This window comes from Strix aluco, chromosome 4 (genome assembly GCF_031877795.1).
Source record: "Strix aluco isolate bStrAlu1 chromosome 4, bStrAlu1.hap1, whole genome shotgun sequence".
NCBI lineage: Eukaryota > Metazoa > Chordata > Aves > Strigiformes > Strigidae > Strix > Strix aluco.
In genome coordinates this window covers 31,955,356-31,970,558 of record NC_133934.1, presented here as the reverse complement: position 1 = coordinate 31,970,558, position 15,203 = coordinate 31,955,356, and the positions used below count along the sequence as shown (strand labels likewise).

The window sequence follows — 15,203 nt, the reverse complement described above, 5'->3', positions numbered from 1 at the left end:
AAAGGTGAATCTGAGGACATGTGGGGTTGCATCCAGACATTTCCCTATACTGGCTCCAAAAGATCTGCATCCCAATAGCAGGCATGCACTCTCTGTGACAAAATTCCCATTTAGGAGCTTGATCCAAACAGCAGCAAACTCAGTGGATGTAACTCAAAGAAAATTCAGCTACAGAATCACAGTTTTTGCATAGGGAAGTTTGAAAAGTTTCTTTTTACTCCAGAATTTGGTATCTCCAGCTGAGCCATAGGTATTTTTCATGGTAGCTGAGAATGTGGATGCAAGGTTTGGGTGCTTTGAATATCCAGCTCAAGAAGCAGATGAGAACATGTCACAGCTCCAGTCTGCCCTTCATGTCTGGATTTTTATTTTTATTTCCTCATGAATCTCAGGTAGAGGCTGGAGAGAGAAAGGGAGTTGGGTGTGCCTGTGACTCACTCTTCAAGGGACTATGGAAACGCTCTTGCACAACTGTGATCAAACATTTGTTCCACTATTAAACTAACTGGTCTACTATATATTTAAGCATAAAGTAAACCTCCCAGGGATCTTTGTTTCTCCTCTGAATCAAAGAAAGGAAGATCCCAGGGTAAACAGGCATTTCTAAGAACAACTGATACAAAGACCAGGGAAGTCAATGGAAGACTTTGAATCAGATTTTGAGGTAATTACTCCCAGAATCAGGTCAGACTTCTCAGGCTTGAGCAGCTTTCTGTTACTTTCTTAATGTGGTTCACCTAGCACCATCTCCTTCTTCTCTACTACCTTCACCCAAACATGCCCTGGCTGGCAGTTCATTTGTACTGATGGCTTAGTCCTTTCTTCCTCATTGTCAGATGGTTTGTTTACCTTTCAGAAACTGCACCAAGCACTAATTACCATTGTATTGTAATGTAAGTAATACATGCAGAAGGAAAAAAAAAATAAAACCAAACAAAAAAGGTTGCATCAAAATATATATGCGTGTATATTTGTAACTGTTCATTATTTAAAACTATTAGTCAGGAGTTAGAGTAACCTTTTTAAATGGTCCAGTGGTCAATGTTGGAACAGGCAGTCTTCATAAAGTGGAGAGGGCCAGATCCCAAGAGGCAGTGAGCACTCTTGACTGTTACTGATGTTGATAGGGGCTGCTAGTGCTCAGTACAGGCAATGACCTTCATCAGGCTGTCATTGAATAAAACATCAATTTAAAACAGCCTGGAGATGCTGTGTGTGACTTGCTCTCTATTAATTTCATCACCGTCTCACCTCTGATGTTCTCTCAGACACACTGGAAAGCAGCTTTGGCTAGTGAACCACAAGACAGTCTGTTTTCCCTCTTTTAAGTAGAAAGGTTTAACCTTGTATTGAATGGCTGTGTTTTCTCTGCGCTACAGCATTTGTTCTGTCCAAGTGGTAATTCCTCCTTTCACAAGAAACACTTTAATTTACGCTGTCCAAATGTTCAGAACTAAATCTGACTGTCCTGTCAGTCCTGTGGTAAGGAAGCAGGCCTGTGAAGGGTCAATTTATTCTCAGTAATTCTGACATGTAGCATAGTCTCTTCTATAAAGATGCAGAAAAGAGATGCAGAAAAGAATATGTTGCCTTACCAAAAAACCCTACCACAAACGACTCATTTTTATCCTGTGCAAGAGGAACATCAGCATTCATTCTGACTGCGCACACACAGATTTCTTTGTTAGCACATTGGTAAGACATGATATTTTCAGCTATAGAGTGAACATCTGCTCATTTATGCCCCCCTTCATCTTTGTCTCTATTATTCATGACAGTTTCAAAATGACTGAGCACCATACAAGCAACCTTTCTTCACTCAGGAAAGAGAATTTTAGATGCTGTACAAACAGTAACAACAAACAGTTAATATTCTGCAGAAATCAACCTATACTGTCACAACAGAAGAGGGCAACCTAATACCACCTCACTGTTCCCACATCCACTGTCCCATCCACATGACCCTCATCAAAGTTGAGTGTAGCACCCTATCAACAGGGCTAAAGTGGATGAAGAATTTATATCCAAGAATCTTTTCATATTTTCTTTCTTCTCACACCTTTCCATTTCAGCTTGGATATGATCATAATCGCTGAAGCACCTCCTACTAGGTTTTTTTTTGGTGGTGGTGGTTTGGGGGGGGGTTGGTTGGTTGATTGGCTTTTCTTCAAAAAAAATAGATTATTTGAATTCTATTTAAGACAACTGTTCTCTGTTGGGCTCTGGGAGAAGCAGCAGGTGCAGGTGCTAAATTGCCACAACAGCAACAGAGGCATCTGCTGTCCTCAAGCATGCCAAGTTCTAGGAAGATGTAGGCATAGCTTAAAGGGTTCAAAAGGTACCTAAGTGAAGACAATGATGAATAAATAACAGCTGAGGAAAAAGGAGGAAAAAGAGAATTATGTGTAGATGATACTAATACATTTTGCACTGTTAGATATTTAAAGTGCCCATAGTCCCCTAAACTGGTCATTGTAATGAGGTTTGCTATGATGCACTGAGGTATTAAGGGTTGGGGGTTTTTCTACTTTTTTCTTCAGCTGTCAGAGGTAGAATTATGAAAACATCCTGGAAGTATCACAAACAGAGATTTACAGGTAAAAATGAGAAATACATACATATTTGTGGTAATCTGAGGTGCCACTGCTACACTTGCTGTTTGGCTGTATGTCTGAATAGAAAGGAGGTGGACTCAAATGGAGATTCTTTGGGGGGAAATGCTTGGAAAGAAGAAAACAAATTAAATTAGAAATAGAAAGAAACATAAATTAAATAAATAGAAATAGTGGAGCCCTTGATTATTAATCAAGCAAAGAGGGGCTGTGCGATCACATTTATCTGAATGCAGAATACTAAATATATTTACTACTATAGTAGCAAACCAAGTATCTAGTAATTCACTCAAGGCAGATTTTGAAATTTATCTAAGTATCAAAGATGCAGGTAGATGCTTGGTACATTCTTCTACGACATGCACATACCTAATGTATTATGGGGGAGTCTCAGAGCAATCCTTTCGTTACTCTGGATAACATACTTGAATTACTGTACAAATTATAACAGCAAGCCATTGGGATCCATTAACTGCTGAAAATATGCACCTTTTTTTGCCTTAATACTTGTTTAATCTGTCCATACAATCCTTTCTACATACAAATCTTGTACCAGTGCAACTATATTGCTAGAAGAGGTAACTAGGTAAAACAAATGCAACCCCAGATTGTGGGCACAGTTGAGCAAGGTCAAATCCTTTCTTTGCTCTTTTTCCTTAGCTTTTCTCCACACTGTATAAGATTTAATCCATTCCCTCTTCATAAAGACCACTCCATATCCCCCTGAAATTACATTTGTTACCACCTTATTGTCCAGCCTGTGCTCATAATACTTTCCCATAATCCAAATACTATTAGGTTACATATTTTGTACTACTGGACATGTATTAATACTCATCTGGATAGTGCTTAATTACTACTAGGTCCTTAGTCATTACTATATAACAAATATATCAGTACAATAAGTGATCACTTTAATTGTACAAACACAATAAACAATTACTGCAACTGTAAAAACGCTTTAAACACAGTATAGCTGTAACCTCACCAGACAATCGCATAATTCCTTTCTGATTTAAATTGGTGCAAAAAGAACATCGACAATCCCAAAGAAATACTTCAATGTAATTTTATACCACAAAGCTTAGTCCTGTATGACTGTAAATAGATCAGGAGAAGGAAATGTAGCTCTGTAGCAATTAATTCTGCTGACCATCCTGCTTTTCTATCATCAACAGGACATATAGTACTGACGTGGTTAAAAACCACATTTCATCACCTTTATTTACCTAGTTCAAGTGATCACATTTATGGCTAGGTTGGCTATGGTTGTATAAAGTAAAGACAGACTCACTGGCTTCATAGCAAATCACTGTGCTTACCTTCTCTGCATCACATCCATGTGGTCTAACTTACTGAGCAAATTGCACTGACAGAGTCTTCTCAAATCTAACATGCATTAAGAACTTTCCCAGACACAGAGTTTCCAGTGGCTAACATATTTATTAACTAATCTGAAAGCACAGAAGTTCTGTAGGAAATAATATTTTAACCAAGTAGGATATATTTTCTGTCTAATACTAGAGAATAGGTTCCATTTTTGGACAAAAAATTGGTTACAGAGCAGTACCTAAGTATGGTTTTGACCAGCAGATTGGAAGATAAAATCACGGGTAGCTGCCAGAATTCATATACTGTAAGAATAAGAAATGTTGAATTCACAAAAGAGATATACAATTGTATATATTTAACACTGACACACTTCATTTCCCTGGAGTACTAAAGTAGCCACAAATCCAGGAAAAGTGCTGAGCAAGAAAGTGGGTAGACCAATAGATTCAACACAATGTTGATACTAATACAGCCCAACAGTAACATGAATACAGTCTGATGGAGACATGACACGGCAGAGAGGATACGGGATCAGAGCCATTATTTCTATTCAGAATCAACCCATGTGGTTCACTAAGAATATTCTGCTGGTGGAACATATACAACTCTTCACTCAGCATTTTAAACTGCGCACTTAAGTAACCTGTATACAAATATGTACCAGAAAAAAATCTGCTAGAATATTTACAGCTTTCATTCCTCACCCGTGCTTTTGAAATTCCTACACCATAAGCTTGGAAGAAAGTAAATTAGTCACCATTAGTACCAAAAAAATGATACTTCTGCACTTCTGATATAAACATTTTCATGTGTTAAAAAAAAAGGCGAAATATCATTTATCAAAGATTGCAATTGTATTAGTCCTTCAAAAATAAGTCTGTTCAATTGTATCTTTTTTATTGCAATTGTCCATTTGGATTACAGTCTGTAAGAGTAATAAGGTAGCAGCTTTTGTTTAGCTAGTTCAGACTGACAATGCAATGATCCTAGTAAATTAAATTGCAAAAAACCAGGATATCTTTTCTCATGTAATCAAGACTTCTCCATGTGCCACTTGAAGCTAGATGAGCAGCTTAGGAGCAATCCTAGCCCACTGCAGTGAAAAGCAGGTTTGTTATCGGCATAACTGAGGTGAGAATATTGCCACTTGTCAGACAAGAAATAGAAGAACACTTTTGCCTTTTACCTTCTAACGGTCAGATCTTGCAGTCTGGACATTGCTGAGAGTTTTACCATGCAAGGACAACTGGGTTTTATTTTATTCATTCATTTACTATAGACTTTTCGATGGTATACACCATCTTCTGCTTCTCTGAGCACATTAACTATGTCTGTAAGCTATTAAAGACTGGGATCACATGGATTCTTCTGGAAATTACATTTTGCTTAAGATTGGCCTCATCAAAAGAGAAACCAATCAAGAGAGACATCCACCATGCTTTGAGTGAGGTAATCTGGCTTCTTATGAGACAATAAAGCTGTTACAGACCTAGGCAGCCTCCATAGATGAGAGACTGCATACAGGAATAAAGGCTTGCTGTGCAGACCTCACATTCATGACCTCAGCCGACAGATCCCCAGTCAATAAAAATTATGTTACATGGTGATTATACATTCTCAGAGGAAAACTGAATATTTGAAAAGAAAGCGGTTTACCAAACCATCCCCCAGGAATTTATAATGATACAATTCAAACTTGTATGTAATGCAACATAATGGCATCAGCTCAAAACAAGAGAAAATCCAATCCAGAAATAAATAATCGTGAAAAGGATCCCCAGTCAAGAATCTCAAACCAAACAATGCATGGAAAGTCTACAAACACAAAAGCTGTTTAAAGTACCTCAGTGGCTTTGAGGTGACAGCTCTTATTCATAGAGCTGATAGAGCAGCAAGTTTTCACTGGAGGCTCAAACACAGATTCGGCCTCTTGCAAGGATAGTAAATCTCTGTTGTAAAGAGAATGGAAGCCTTTCCTTTCTTAGTTTACCCCAAATCTCATCAGCCTGCTTGACTACACACTCAATACTCCACAGAGAGACTGCAGAAGTGCAGATAACAAATTATAATGTTCCTTCTTCCAGTTAACTAAACCCAGCTGTCAGTTTAAATTCATAAATTTTTACAAATATTTTCATATATGTCTAATAGAGTTTCTGCATGCTGGAGATTAGGGATGAACTTTCAAAACTGGATATAAGTTGATAACCAACTACACTCTTCCTAAATACAGCTCAGATTCCAGGGGTGCTAAATATCCACTGGCATATCTTATCTGGAAGCAACTGAGTTTTCTTCTAAAATCCTCAAGCTCCTCCAGAAATTCCCAACAAATGAGGCAGGCCTCACTGGTCCAATATGAGCACGTTGCAGATGAAGTGTGGAGCTCAGCACGATCCATGCTGACTCTGCAGTACGCCAACATGGGCATTTTTGCACTGTGCTTCTCAAACTGAAGCTTCAGGATGCAGCAGGAGCAGCCCCTCAGCCATGAGTGGCTGGACCCAGCGATGCAGGGAATATTGTCAGTTTTCTGAAGTATGGCTTGGACACAGCCGAGAACTGCAGACCCAGGCTGTATCAAAAGTAATATTTAGAGTGGAAAAATATTTCAGAAGTCTGAAATGCATGGTTCTTTGACCACGCTTTTATTTTCAAGTGCAAATGGTACAGATCCAGGAAGGATAAAGTACAAGGATCTCAAACTATGAGGAAGACAAAGATGATTGTTCTACAGGCATCACGCCAGTAAATAAATCTATAATACATTACCATGTGGCAATTACTCCTGGGCAGCTACATCTAAAAATACTGAGCACCATCAGGGTTTTCTACTGAACAACTCAAAATCCATCTACTTACACAACATAGAGTGGAGAAGTTTGGTATTTCACTCCTGTTGCTTTGTATTGAAAGTTATTTGCTCACTAATAGGGCAGACATGTTTATTATGTGGGTCTCAAAAACTGCTGTATCAAAAGGGTTGATCTCTGGGGTGAATCTGTGCAGCTCCATTAAAGGTCATAAAATCATACCATCTGAGAAAGCCTAGAAATGGAGTAACTCCATACTAACAAGGCAATTAGCCTATTCTAGTGCTGCTTCTGTTCATAACAATTACAGTTTCATTACTGATCTTCAGAAGCCAGGTACATTTTATCCACAGCACATGTAACTTCACATCATAAGGCTCCCACTGAAAGGGGTGAGATAATATTTGAGCGTAAAGAACTATATGAGGGCAACTGCTACAATCTAGTACAACTGGATAATGATGGGCTACCGTGTTCAGCAAAATTTATGTCTTACAGGGAACAGAAAAGTTGTTTAAGCAATCTATTATCATTTAGGTCTCAAAAGATTCATTTAAACTGCAGAAGACAAGAATTTGTATTTTATATACAAACTGGACCTGTATGCTCTTCCTATCTATGTTATTTAACACAACATTTAATATATATTCTCATGGCAGTGAATGAGGAGAGCAAATATGACAGCTGACCAGATATGCACTGGATTTCTATTAATTTTATCTTAGCTTCCCAGCATTATCAAAAAGATATATGTATCATCTCAAGTATTTGGTGTTTTGTAACCTTTACATAATACTGATACTCTCATGAATCCCTCTGACTTCTATATACACATAACCAACAAAAAACTACAAAGGAAATTAAGATAAAGTATTTGTGAGACCTAACGCATAAAACTTAACCTGCACCTGAGAAACAAATTAAATTCTTTTTAAAACAAATGTTCAAAATACTGTTCAAAATTTGTTCTGTTATTTGCTCCCAAATACAAACCTCAAATGAGAGAATATGCAGAGCTTGTTTTGTACATAGTTTTAGCCCATTAACAACTCTACTCCAAACTAAGTAGCACTGAGACCATGCTTGCTCCCAGTTCTGCAGCATGCACTCTAGCAGCACACAATCAAGTACGTTTTAAAATGTACCTATGTCTCTATTTATAGGACTTCAAGAACAGGGAGTAATGATGTGACACATTTTCAGCATCTGAAGAACAAAGCCTAAACTTTCTACTGAGAGGATATTTCTCATAAAAGATGCCCTGATCCTTGTCTTATAAAAAGGTTTTATTTCTCAATAGAAAAGTATATTTAAAAACACAGTTATTTGCTAAAAGCAATATAAAACTCTCCAGTTTTAACTTCATAAAAGTTTAACAAAACAAATATTGTTTACCACGTACATTCCTATATACAGACCTTGCATTAGATAGTTAAATAGGTAGAGAGATAATAACTTGGAAACAAATGGCATACGAGTACATGAGATTCAAACTCCATGTCACACTCCACAATCACAGGAACACAAAGAGCAGCTTAAAATCCTCAGTCACTGGATTCTGCTTTGTTCTCTTTACAGCTATGTTCCTCTTTTCTCTGCAATAATGCACCAGTTTCCATGGTCATAGCAGGAAGAAAGTATCTGAAGCTCAGGCACATTCTCTTCTACCAGAGAGCACAGCTCCCCTTCTCGAAAAACATGATAATAACGCATGAAGGCTTTTGTATCCAACATGGCATCAGTTTGGTCCCCAACAGACACTGCCGAATCCAAAGCAGAGTCAGTGGAGTCAGTTGTTGAAGTTCTTTTCAAAAACTTGCTGGCATTAGACTTACCAGCACCACCTTTATTACAACCGCAGCTGTAGTCCTTGTCTTCCACTGGGCCATTTATAAATGAAGCTTCTTCAGTCTTGCCCTGAGCTACACTTTGGTGTCCTCCATTTAAACTTAAATCCTTCAATGCACCTGCGGCTGGTGACCACTGTGTTTTTTTGAGAGGCAGGCTTTCCACGAACACATCATCATCATCTAAACTTTGTTCTTTTAACAGTGCCCCATGGTGACCTAAATCCAAACTGCAGTGTCGTGAATGTTGAATGGGAACAGTACTGTTTGCCCATTCTCCTTCATTTTTCAGAGGCTTTATTTTGTCAGTTTGCTTTCTCAGGGTTGATTCATCAAGGGATCTGGAGAAAAACCATGAGCGGAAAGATCTTCCTAAAGCACTGTAAAATCTGTTTTCTTCTTCAGAAATTTTCATGCAGCAGGCTCTGGATAAGCAATGGTCTAAATGTTTTGAATCAGTTTCTGGCTGCAGATTGGTTTGGTAGCTGCAATCAGAGATGACTAGCTGTGCAGGGTGTATGTCTTGGCTTTTCACAGCATGCACAAACTCACCCTTATCTGCAGATTGATTCGATTCTGAAAAATGCCGTGAGCACAAGGCCTTGTTCCAAGGAACAAATACGTCTTGTTTCTCAAAGCAACGATTCTTTTGTTCCATAGCCCAAACATAAATCATCATCTGGCCTCCAGGTATCAATACCCTTGCCATTTCCCTTACTGCTTTGATTCTTCTTTGTTTAGTTGAGAAATGATGGATCACTGCAAAAAAGAAAAGGCATGATGTATGGAATATTGGTAAGGACATAGCATTTTCATCTTCAACCTGTTCTACGTGTTTAGTCATTTTAGTTGACATATCCCAAACACCACTCACTGCAAGTCAGCAACGGTGCTGAGTTTATTGGTACCACAGTGCAAGTTTACCCCAGAATGCTCTCTTTTACGTTTATGTTCAATGGATAAAAATAGGAAAATCCTGAAGAAGGAAATTCATCTTATCTCAAAATAGGGATTCAAGAAAAGTCAGGAGTATAAGCTGGAGGTTTCTGTTTCCCTACATCACCCATAAAAGATCATAGCACGACTAGCTTTCACTTAAAACCTGGCCTTTAGGCAAATTAGCTAATATTAAGTTTGACTTTAGTTTTTGGGACACTTTTCAGACTTAGCTTACTGAAAACAGAAAATTTTTTCACCATGTAACAAATATGGAAAAACGTAGTATCAGTAAAAAGATATTCTGTATTTTTATATCAGTGCAGTTTCAAAAGAGCTGGTGAGAAAATTTAAATAAATATTTTCCATAGATTTAGTTTTGTAGAAAGGTATTGCCTTTAGAGATTTTTTTGGAGGAGAAAAAAAAAAGAGAAGTATCTCAGTCTACATTGCATGTCTGAGAATGATCATTTTTGGTACATTATGTTATGCTACTAAAAAATAAGTCAAATTCAAAATGAAACTATTGGTCACTATATTTGAATTTTCTTTCCAGGATAATTTCTACATTTTCAAATTTCACTGCAATGTGAACTGAAGATACATTTCAAGATTTCCACACTGTGTCTATCTCCCTATTCACCTGAATAAATCAATTTTAACAGCCAGAGAATAGCTAAGGCAGATATTTTCTCTCTAAACTCTCAGAACCATTAGCTTGCACTGAGGTTGGTCACGTTGGTCACATTGTTCTATATGTCATCGGTACTAGATTTGATTCAGTCAATGACGTAAAGAGGACTGATTCTATAATTTGTTTCAAGTGGACTTGGAGCCATCCACTTCTACATGCAAAACATTCAATCTACCCATATAACAACATATAATAATAGTATATGTTCTTATCTAAAGACATCTCCATACCTGCAGAAAAATGAGATTATATGTGCTGTTTGACAGTAGCCAATTCTACTGTAGAAATAGTGTATTTTCAACACTGCAGTTATGAAAAGTGTGTCCAACTAGCCCTGTCTTTATTCAAAACAATGATTAAATTACCAAGGGGAAGAAATGTAGCTTTTTTACCACAAGCCAAGAAAAACATTCTTGGCAGTTGATATTAAGTAGGCCCTCACAAGCAGCTGAGAACACAAGATACCAAACTCTGTGAAGAGTTCCCCAGTCTATAAGGTCAGTGTTTGTTTCCAGGTCCTCTTGACTCTTGTCAATATTTTCTCAAACTTTGAAAAAAAAAAAAATGCTATTTCAATTTCTTGAACAAGAAGGGAAGAAAGGAACTGATATTTCTCTCATACTGGAGTTAGGCCATATATCACCACAGAACCTCCTGCAAAATAATATCAAAACTGACAGAGACAGAATAAGCATGTGAGCTTAATTCATCAGAAAGAAGTGCCAATCAATCAACAGAATCTGTGCAAGCTCTATCTAAACAATTCATTTCATGGGTTAAATATTCTTCACGGTTAAAATTATATAATCACTCTTGTGGTTCTGCAGAAATATAAATTCTATAAACAGGACACCAGCAAAGCCAAGAAGAGTGTTTGACTATGTACATAAATACTTGCTATTCACTGGAACGGGTTGAAAAACACTTTATTTAGAATTAGATGGACACAGGCATACCATGTCTCTATTCAAGAGGGATTAAAGTCCATTATTGTCAAATGTACAGAAATACCATGTGAACTTTTAATCTTGTCAGGTCTGTATAAACATTAGATAGGTACACTATCCTTCAAAGTCAGCTGATCCAATAGCACTGAAATTATGCTACAGGACCTGAAATGTGGATAGGGCTCACTGGTTAACTAACCAACATGAAAGCAAAGTAATATAGATACTGCTTGCGTATTAGTCACCCTTTCTTTCACCCTGCATATGTGAAAAATGCTTTTTAAGATACATTTCTATCATATTTCAAGTAGTGTGTTGATTGCCACCAATAATAATTATCACACTTTATATTTTTGCTGATACACTGAAACAGCCTGAAAGAACCTCAAGCAAGAGTAGAGCTAAAAATGTAGACTGTAACTGGGTACTCTAACTATTCCTCATCTACCCTTTTCCACTTTATACTTCTCAAATTATGAGTAATATTTTCAAAAAGAGAGGTCAGAGGAGTTAAGATGCTGAGATGCTTCACTCATTTTAGACAACACGCACTTGAATGGCTCTAAGTTCTTATTTCATGACTATTCTTAGATAAATTTGAATTCATAACATAATAATTAACATGAGTTTCAAGTTCTGCTATGGAGAAAGCAGGTTTTCATTTCAATGCATTTGTTGGTCAAAACAGATCCTAACAAGGAACCAAGAGTTTATCTTGACCACCTAATCTGTTTAAACTTTGAGCAGCCATGTTTATACTAGTTTTTTCTTGTTTAAAATGCATGCTGGAAGGAAATCTTTTCTCCACAGGGTGAATAAGACCACATATAAACAAACAAAAGATCCACATACTTCCCTGGTCAACAGTGCAATGGAACTAATTTTTTTTTCATGTTTACTGCATTCATTTCAGTAATATTTGATGTGATTCTAAGGTAATTGTTTCAAAACATTTAACTGAAATGAAGACACAAGGAAAGAAAAGGATCTCCCAAAATTCTCATTTGCTGTTGGCCAGAATGCATGTATGTTGTCTTACCTCCAATGGAAATGACTGCATTGAAGCACTGGTCCCTAAAGGGAAGGTTAAGGTTGTCACATACCAGAACTTCATCATCTTTCTTCCTTGCAATCTCTACCAATGGCCCACAGTAATCACAGCCAAGATTATACACCTGACTGTTGACACTGAGATACTTTCCAGTTCCACAACCTAAAGAAAAAACCACTAGATTAGAAGTCATATGTTTCAAACATTTGCTATCCCTCCCAAAGCAGTGAAAATAATGGGAGGGCTTTCCTAGTTCTAAGGTTTCCAGGAAAACAAAATGAGGGCTTGCTCCTACTAGCTTAACTGCTGCAGGGTTCATTTGGACTGTTTGAAATTATATGTTCACACCATTAGGAGTGTAACAGCACCAACATCACCAACAAAAATACTCATTACACAGCCCAGTGTAATAGCAGGTTATGTGTATTTCTTTGGGGAACAGGGGTAAGTGCAGGTGGGAGGGGGAAAGACTGGTCATCTCCAGCCACTATTGCATATCTTAGAGCAAAAAAACCCAACCATGCTGCTTCAGACTGAGCCTTTATATAGCCTGGTATCCTGTTTCCAATGATAAGCATAAATGGGCACCTAGGAAAGAGTAAGCATTATGAGCCTTTTCCTCAATACCTTTCCAGCTTCCAACTACTTTCTGTTCAGGGGATTGATTTCCTGAAGACAGTGTGTTTTGTCTTTTTAGTGACCTGCAACAGATCTCCAAGTCCTTCCCCAGTCTTTGCTAAACCCCACACAGTACCTCCCCACTGCATCCCATTTCTCTCCAAGAAATCCTAAACCACAGATGCCACTGACACAAGTCAGAGAGGAAAATTTTTACTTCAGATACAAACTTGAAAATAACCATGAATCATAAAATTCCTGACATGTCGCTGGCATGACCTCTTTCTGTCTTTGTGCCAATGCATTATAACACTGCAATGTAACAATGTAATGAACTGTTCCAGAACGTCTTCCACCTAAAAGTATGTCTTCTCAAGGACTGTGCTGTACTAAATTGAAATCTTTCAGAGTGTTCTTCAATACTGTATGCATAACAGGCACTTTTCAAAATTAGATTAGGAAACATTCACTGCAGTTATGGGTCAGTAGTGAAGAATAATTTCTGAAACTTGACAGCCAAGCAACAGGGTAGCAGCTTGGCAAAAAGAACCATCTCACTATTGGTAATTCAATTTAAAGGCCTGGAGTTATCTTTAGAAACATCACTGTTTCTTGCAGCACTGCTGCTCTCGTTGCTGTTAATGTGCACCATTATCTAGACAGACAGCACAGGAACTGTCGGAGAACAGCACAACACTTCAGTGGTGAAAAAGGAGCATATTTCTAAAGCAAAAAGCAAGCACTATCCTTTGAAGTAACACTTGAGATAAATGGAAAAGAATATTGTTAATGCAGTTCAAGGAATATATGCAATAAAACATAAAGCTCTGCGTGTTAGCATAAGTTTTAAAATCAGTATAAGGTATTATTGGTTACTGTGTTTGCAGAAGGAACACAGTCAAACATACATTCATTTAGAAGATTCAGTTGCTTAATACATGGCTTTTGGTGGAGTGCTTTTTAATCACAGTGAGTTTTTGGAAGTATACGGTCTTCTGTGGAACAAAACTAAATAGTGACAACACTCTTAGTACTCTAAAAATCTTCACTTTAAATGAGTCATCAGGAAGTGGATTCCTTCACAAAGCTGTTAACAATGGCCATGATATTGTCATTTATTTTGATGAATGAACAATAATAAGGCAATTAGACAAAACTATATTTTATTCTGCTACCACTACCATGCTTCATGTAAACGTAGCAAACAACATTTTTTTAATAAAAGGTGGTATTAAACAGAAAGGGAAATTATCAATTGAACATCTCATTTTGAAAGTTTTGATGCCACTAGGCAACCCTCCTCACAAAATACATACCAAAAATAAACGCAACAGTCAGATTCCTGTAGATCTTATTAAACCTCATAAAAGGAGGTACCTTCTGTGCCTTCATGGGAATATTCTTATTGTCAGCTGTAAGTATCTACCTCCTCTCCAGATGTATCACATGCATGTAAATAATTTCAGCTGAAACTGTAACAGGGTGGTCTTAAGCTTTCAGCAACTACTGTGATGCCTGCTGATAAAGCCTCAAAGAACTTCAGTTAAACTTCAAATTATGGGTATTGAGGTGACAAAAAACTTTGGCTGAGAATACCATGTTAAACTGACTGTTGAATGAGTCTATGCCATAGAATATTTCCTGAGATTATTAGTGAAAATGAGGCAGACATATAAAAGAAAATACATATTCAAAATAACAGCAATCAAGTATTTTTGGAGAACTGCTCAACAGCAGCAAGATAATTATATATTATCTTTTGATTATGGCCTACAACATCTTCAAAGAATGGTGTTCTCTGATAGAATAAGACAGATGCATAATTTATTGTGTACATTTATTACGTTTTGCTGCGTAAAAGCATTTTATTAGTCTAAACAGTGAGGAGAATCCAGTGGTGCAAAGGAGCATCTTGTTTGCAATGATGTGCTGTATAGCACTGAATTCATAACACAAACACAAAGCAAACACACCAGGATATGCAAACCTGTAAAAAGTCTGGAGGTGCAACAGAAAATCAAGATATAAATTGAACATGTAGGGAAGACAAGGCCATAGCAGGAAAATGAGTTTCAGTGTCTGTATTAAGGATCACAGGGACATTCTCTGGTCATAACCTTTTTTTTTTTTTTTTTAAACAGTGAGGAGTTTTAGAACAAATGAAAAACATTAAATTGCAGACCAGCAATACTTTTTAAAAAGAACACCAAGGGAATGACAGACCACTAAGTCCGTGAGAAAACTGGTAGATTAAGGCTTAGCTCAATCAAAGTAAGGCAAAAATCATATTTATTGGTTACCTGATACACTGTCAAGGAAATAAACCAAGTGGTATATGGGATCTAATATGAGT

At 37.3% G+C, this 15,203-nt stretch overlaps 1 protein-coding gene across 12 annotated transcripts in view; it reads right to left on the bottom strand.

The window, feature by feature from the left end:
* Positions 1–4,035: 4,035 nt before the first annotated feature.
* Positions 4,036–15,203, bottom strand: part of TRMT9B (tRNA methyltransferase 9B (putative)) — a 122,462-nt gene continuing 111,294 nt past the window's right edge. For all 12 annotated transcript variants that reach the window (XM_074822622.1, XM_074822621.1, XM_074822629.1 and 9 more), the window contains 2 exons: positions 12,221–12,394; positions 4,036–9,363 (listed from right to left, as the gene is read on the bottom strand). In XM_074822622.1, the coding sequence (XP_074678723.1) occupies positions 8,336–9,363; positions 12,221–12,394 (1,202 nt within the window). In that variant the 3' untranslated portion in view covers positions 4,036–8,335. The remainder of the gene's footprint in view (positions 9,364–12,220; positions 12,395–15,203) is intronic.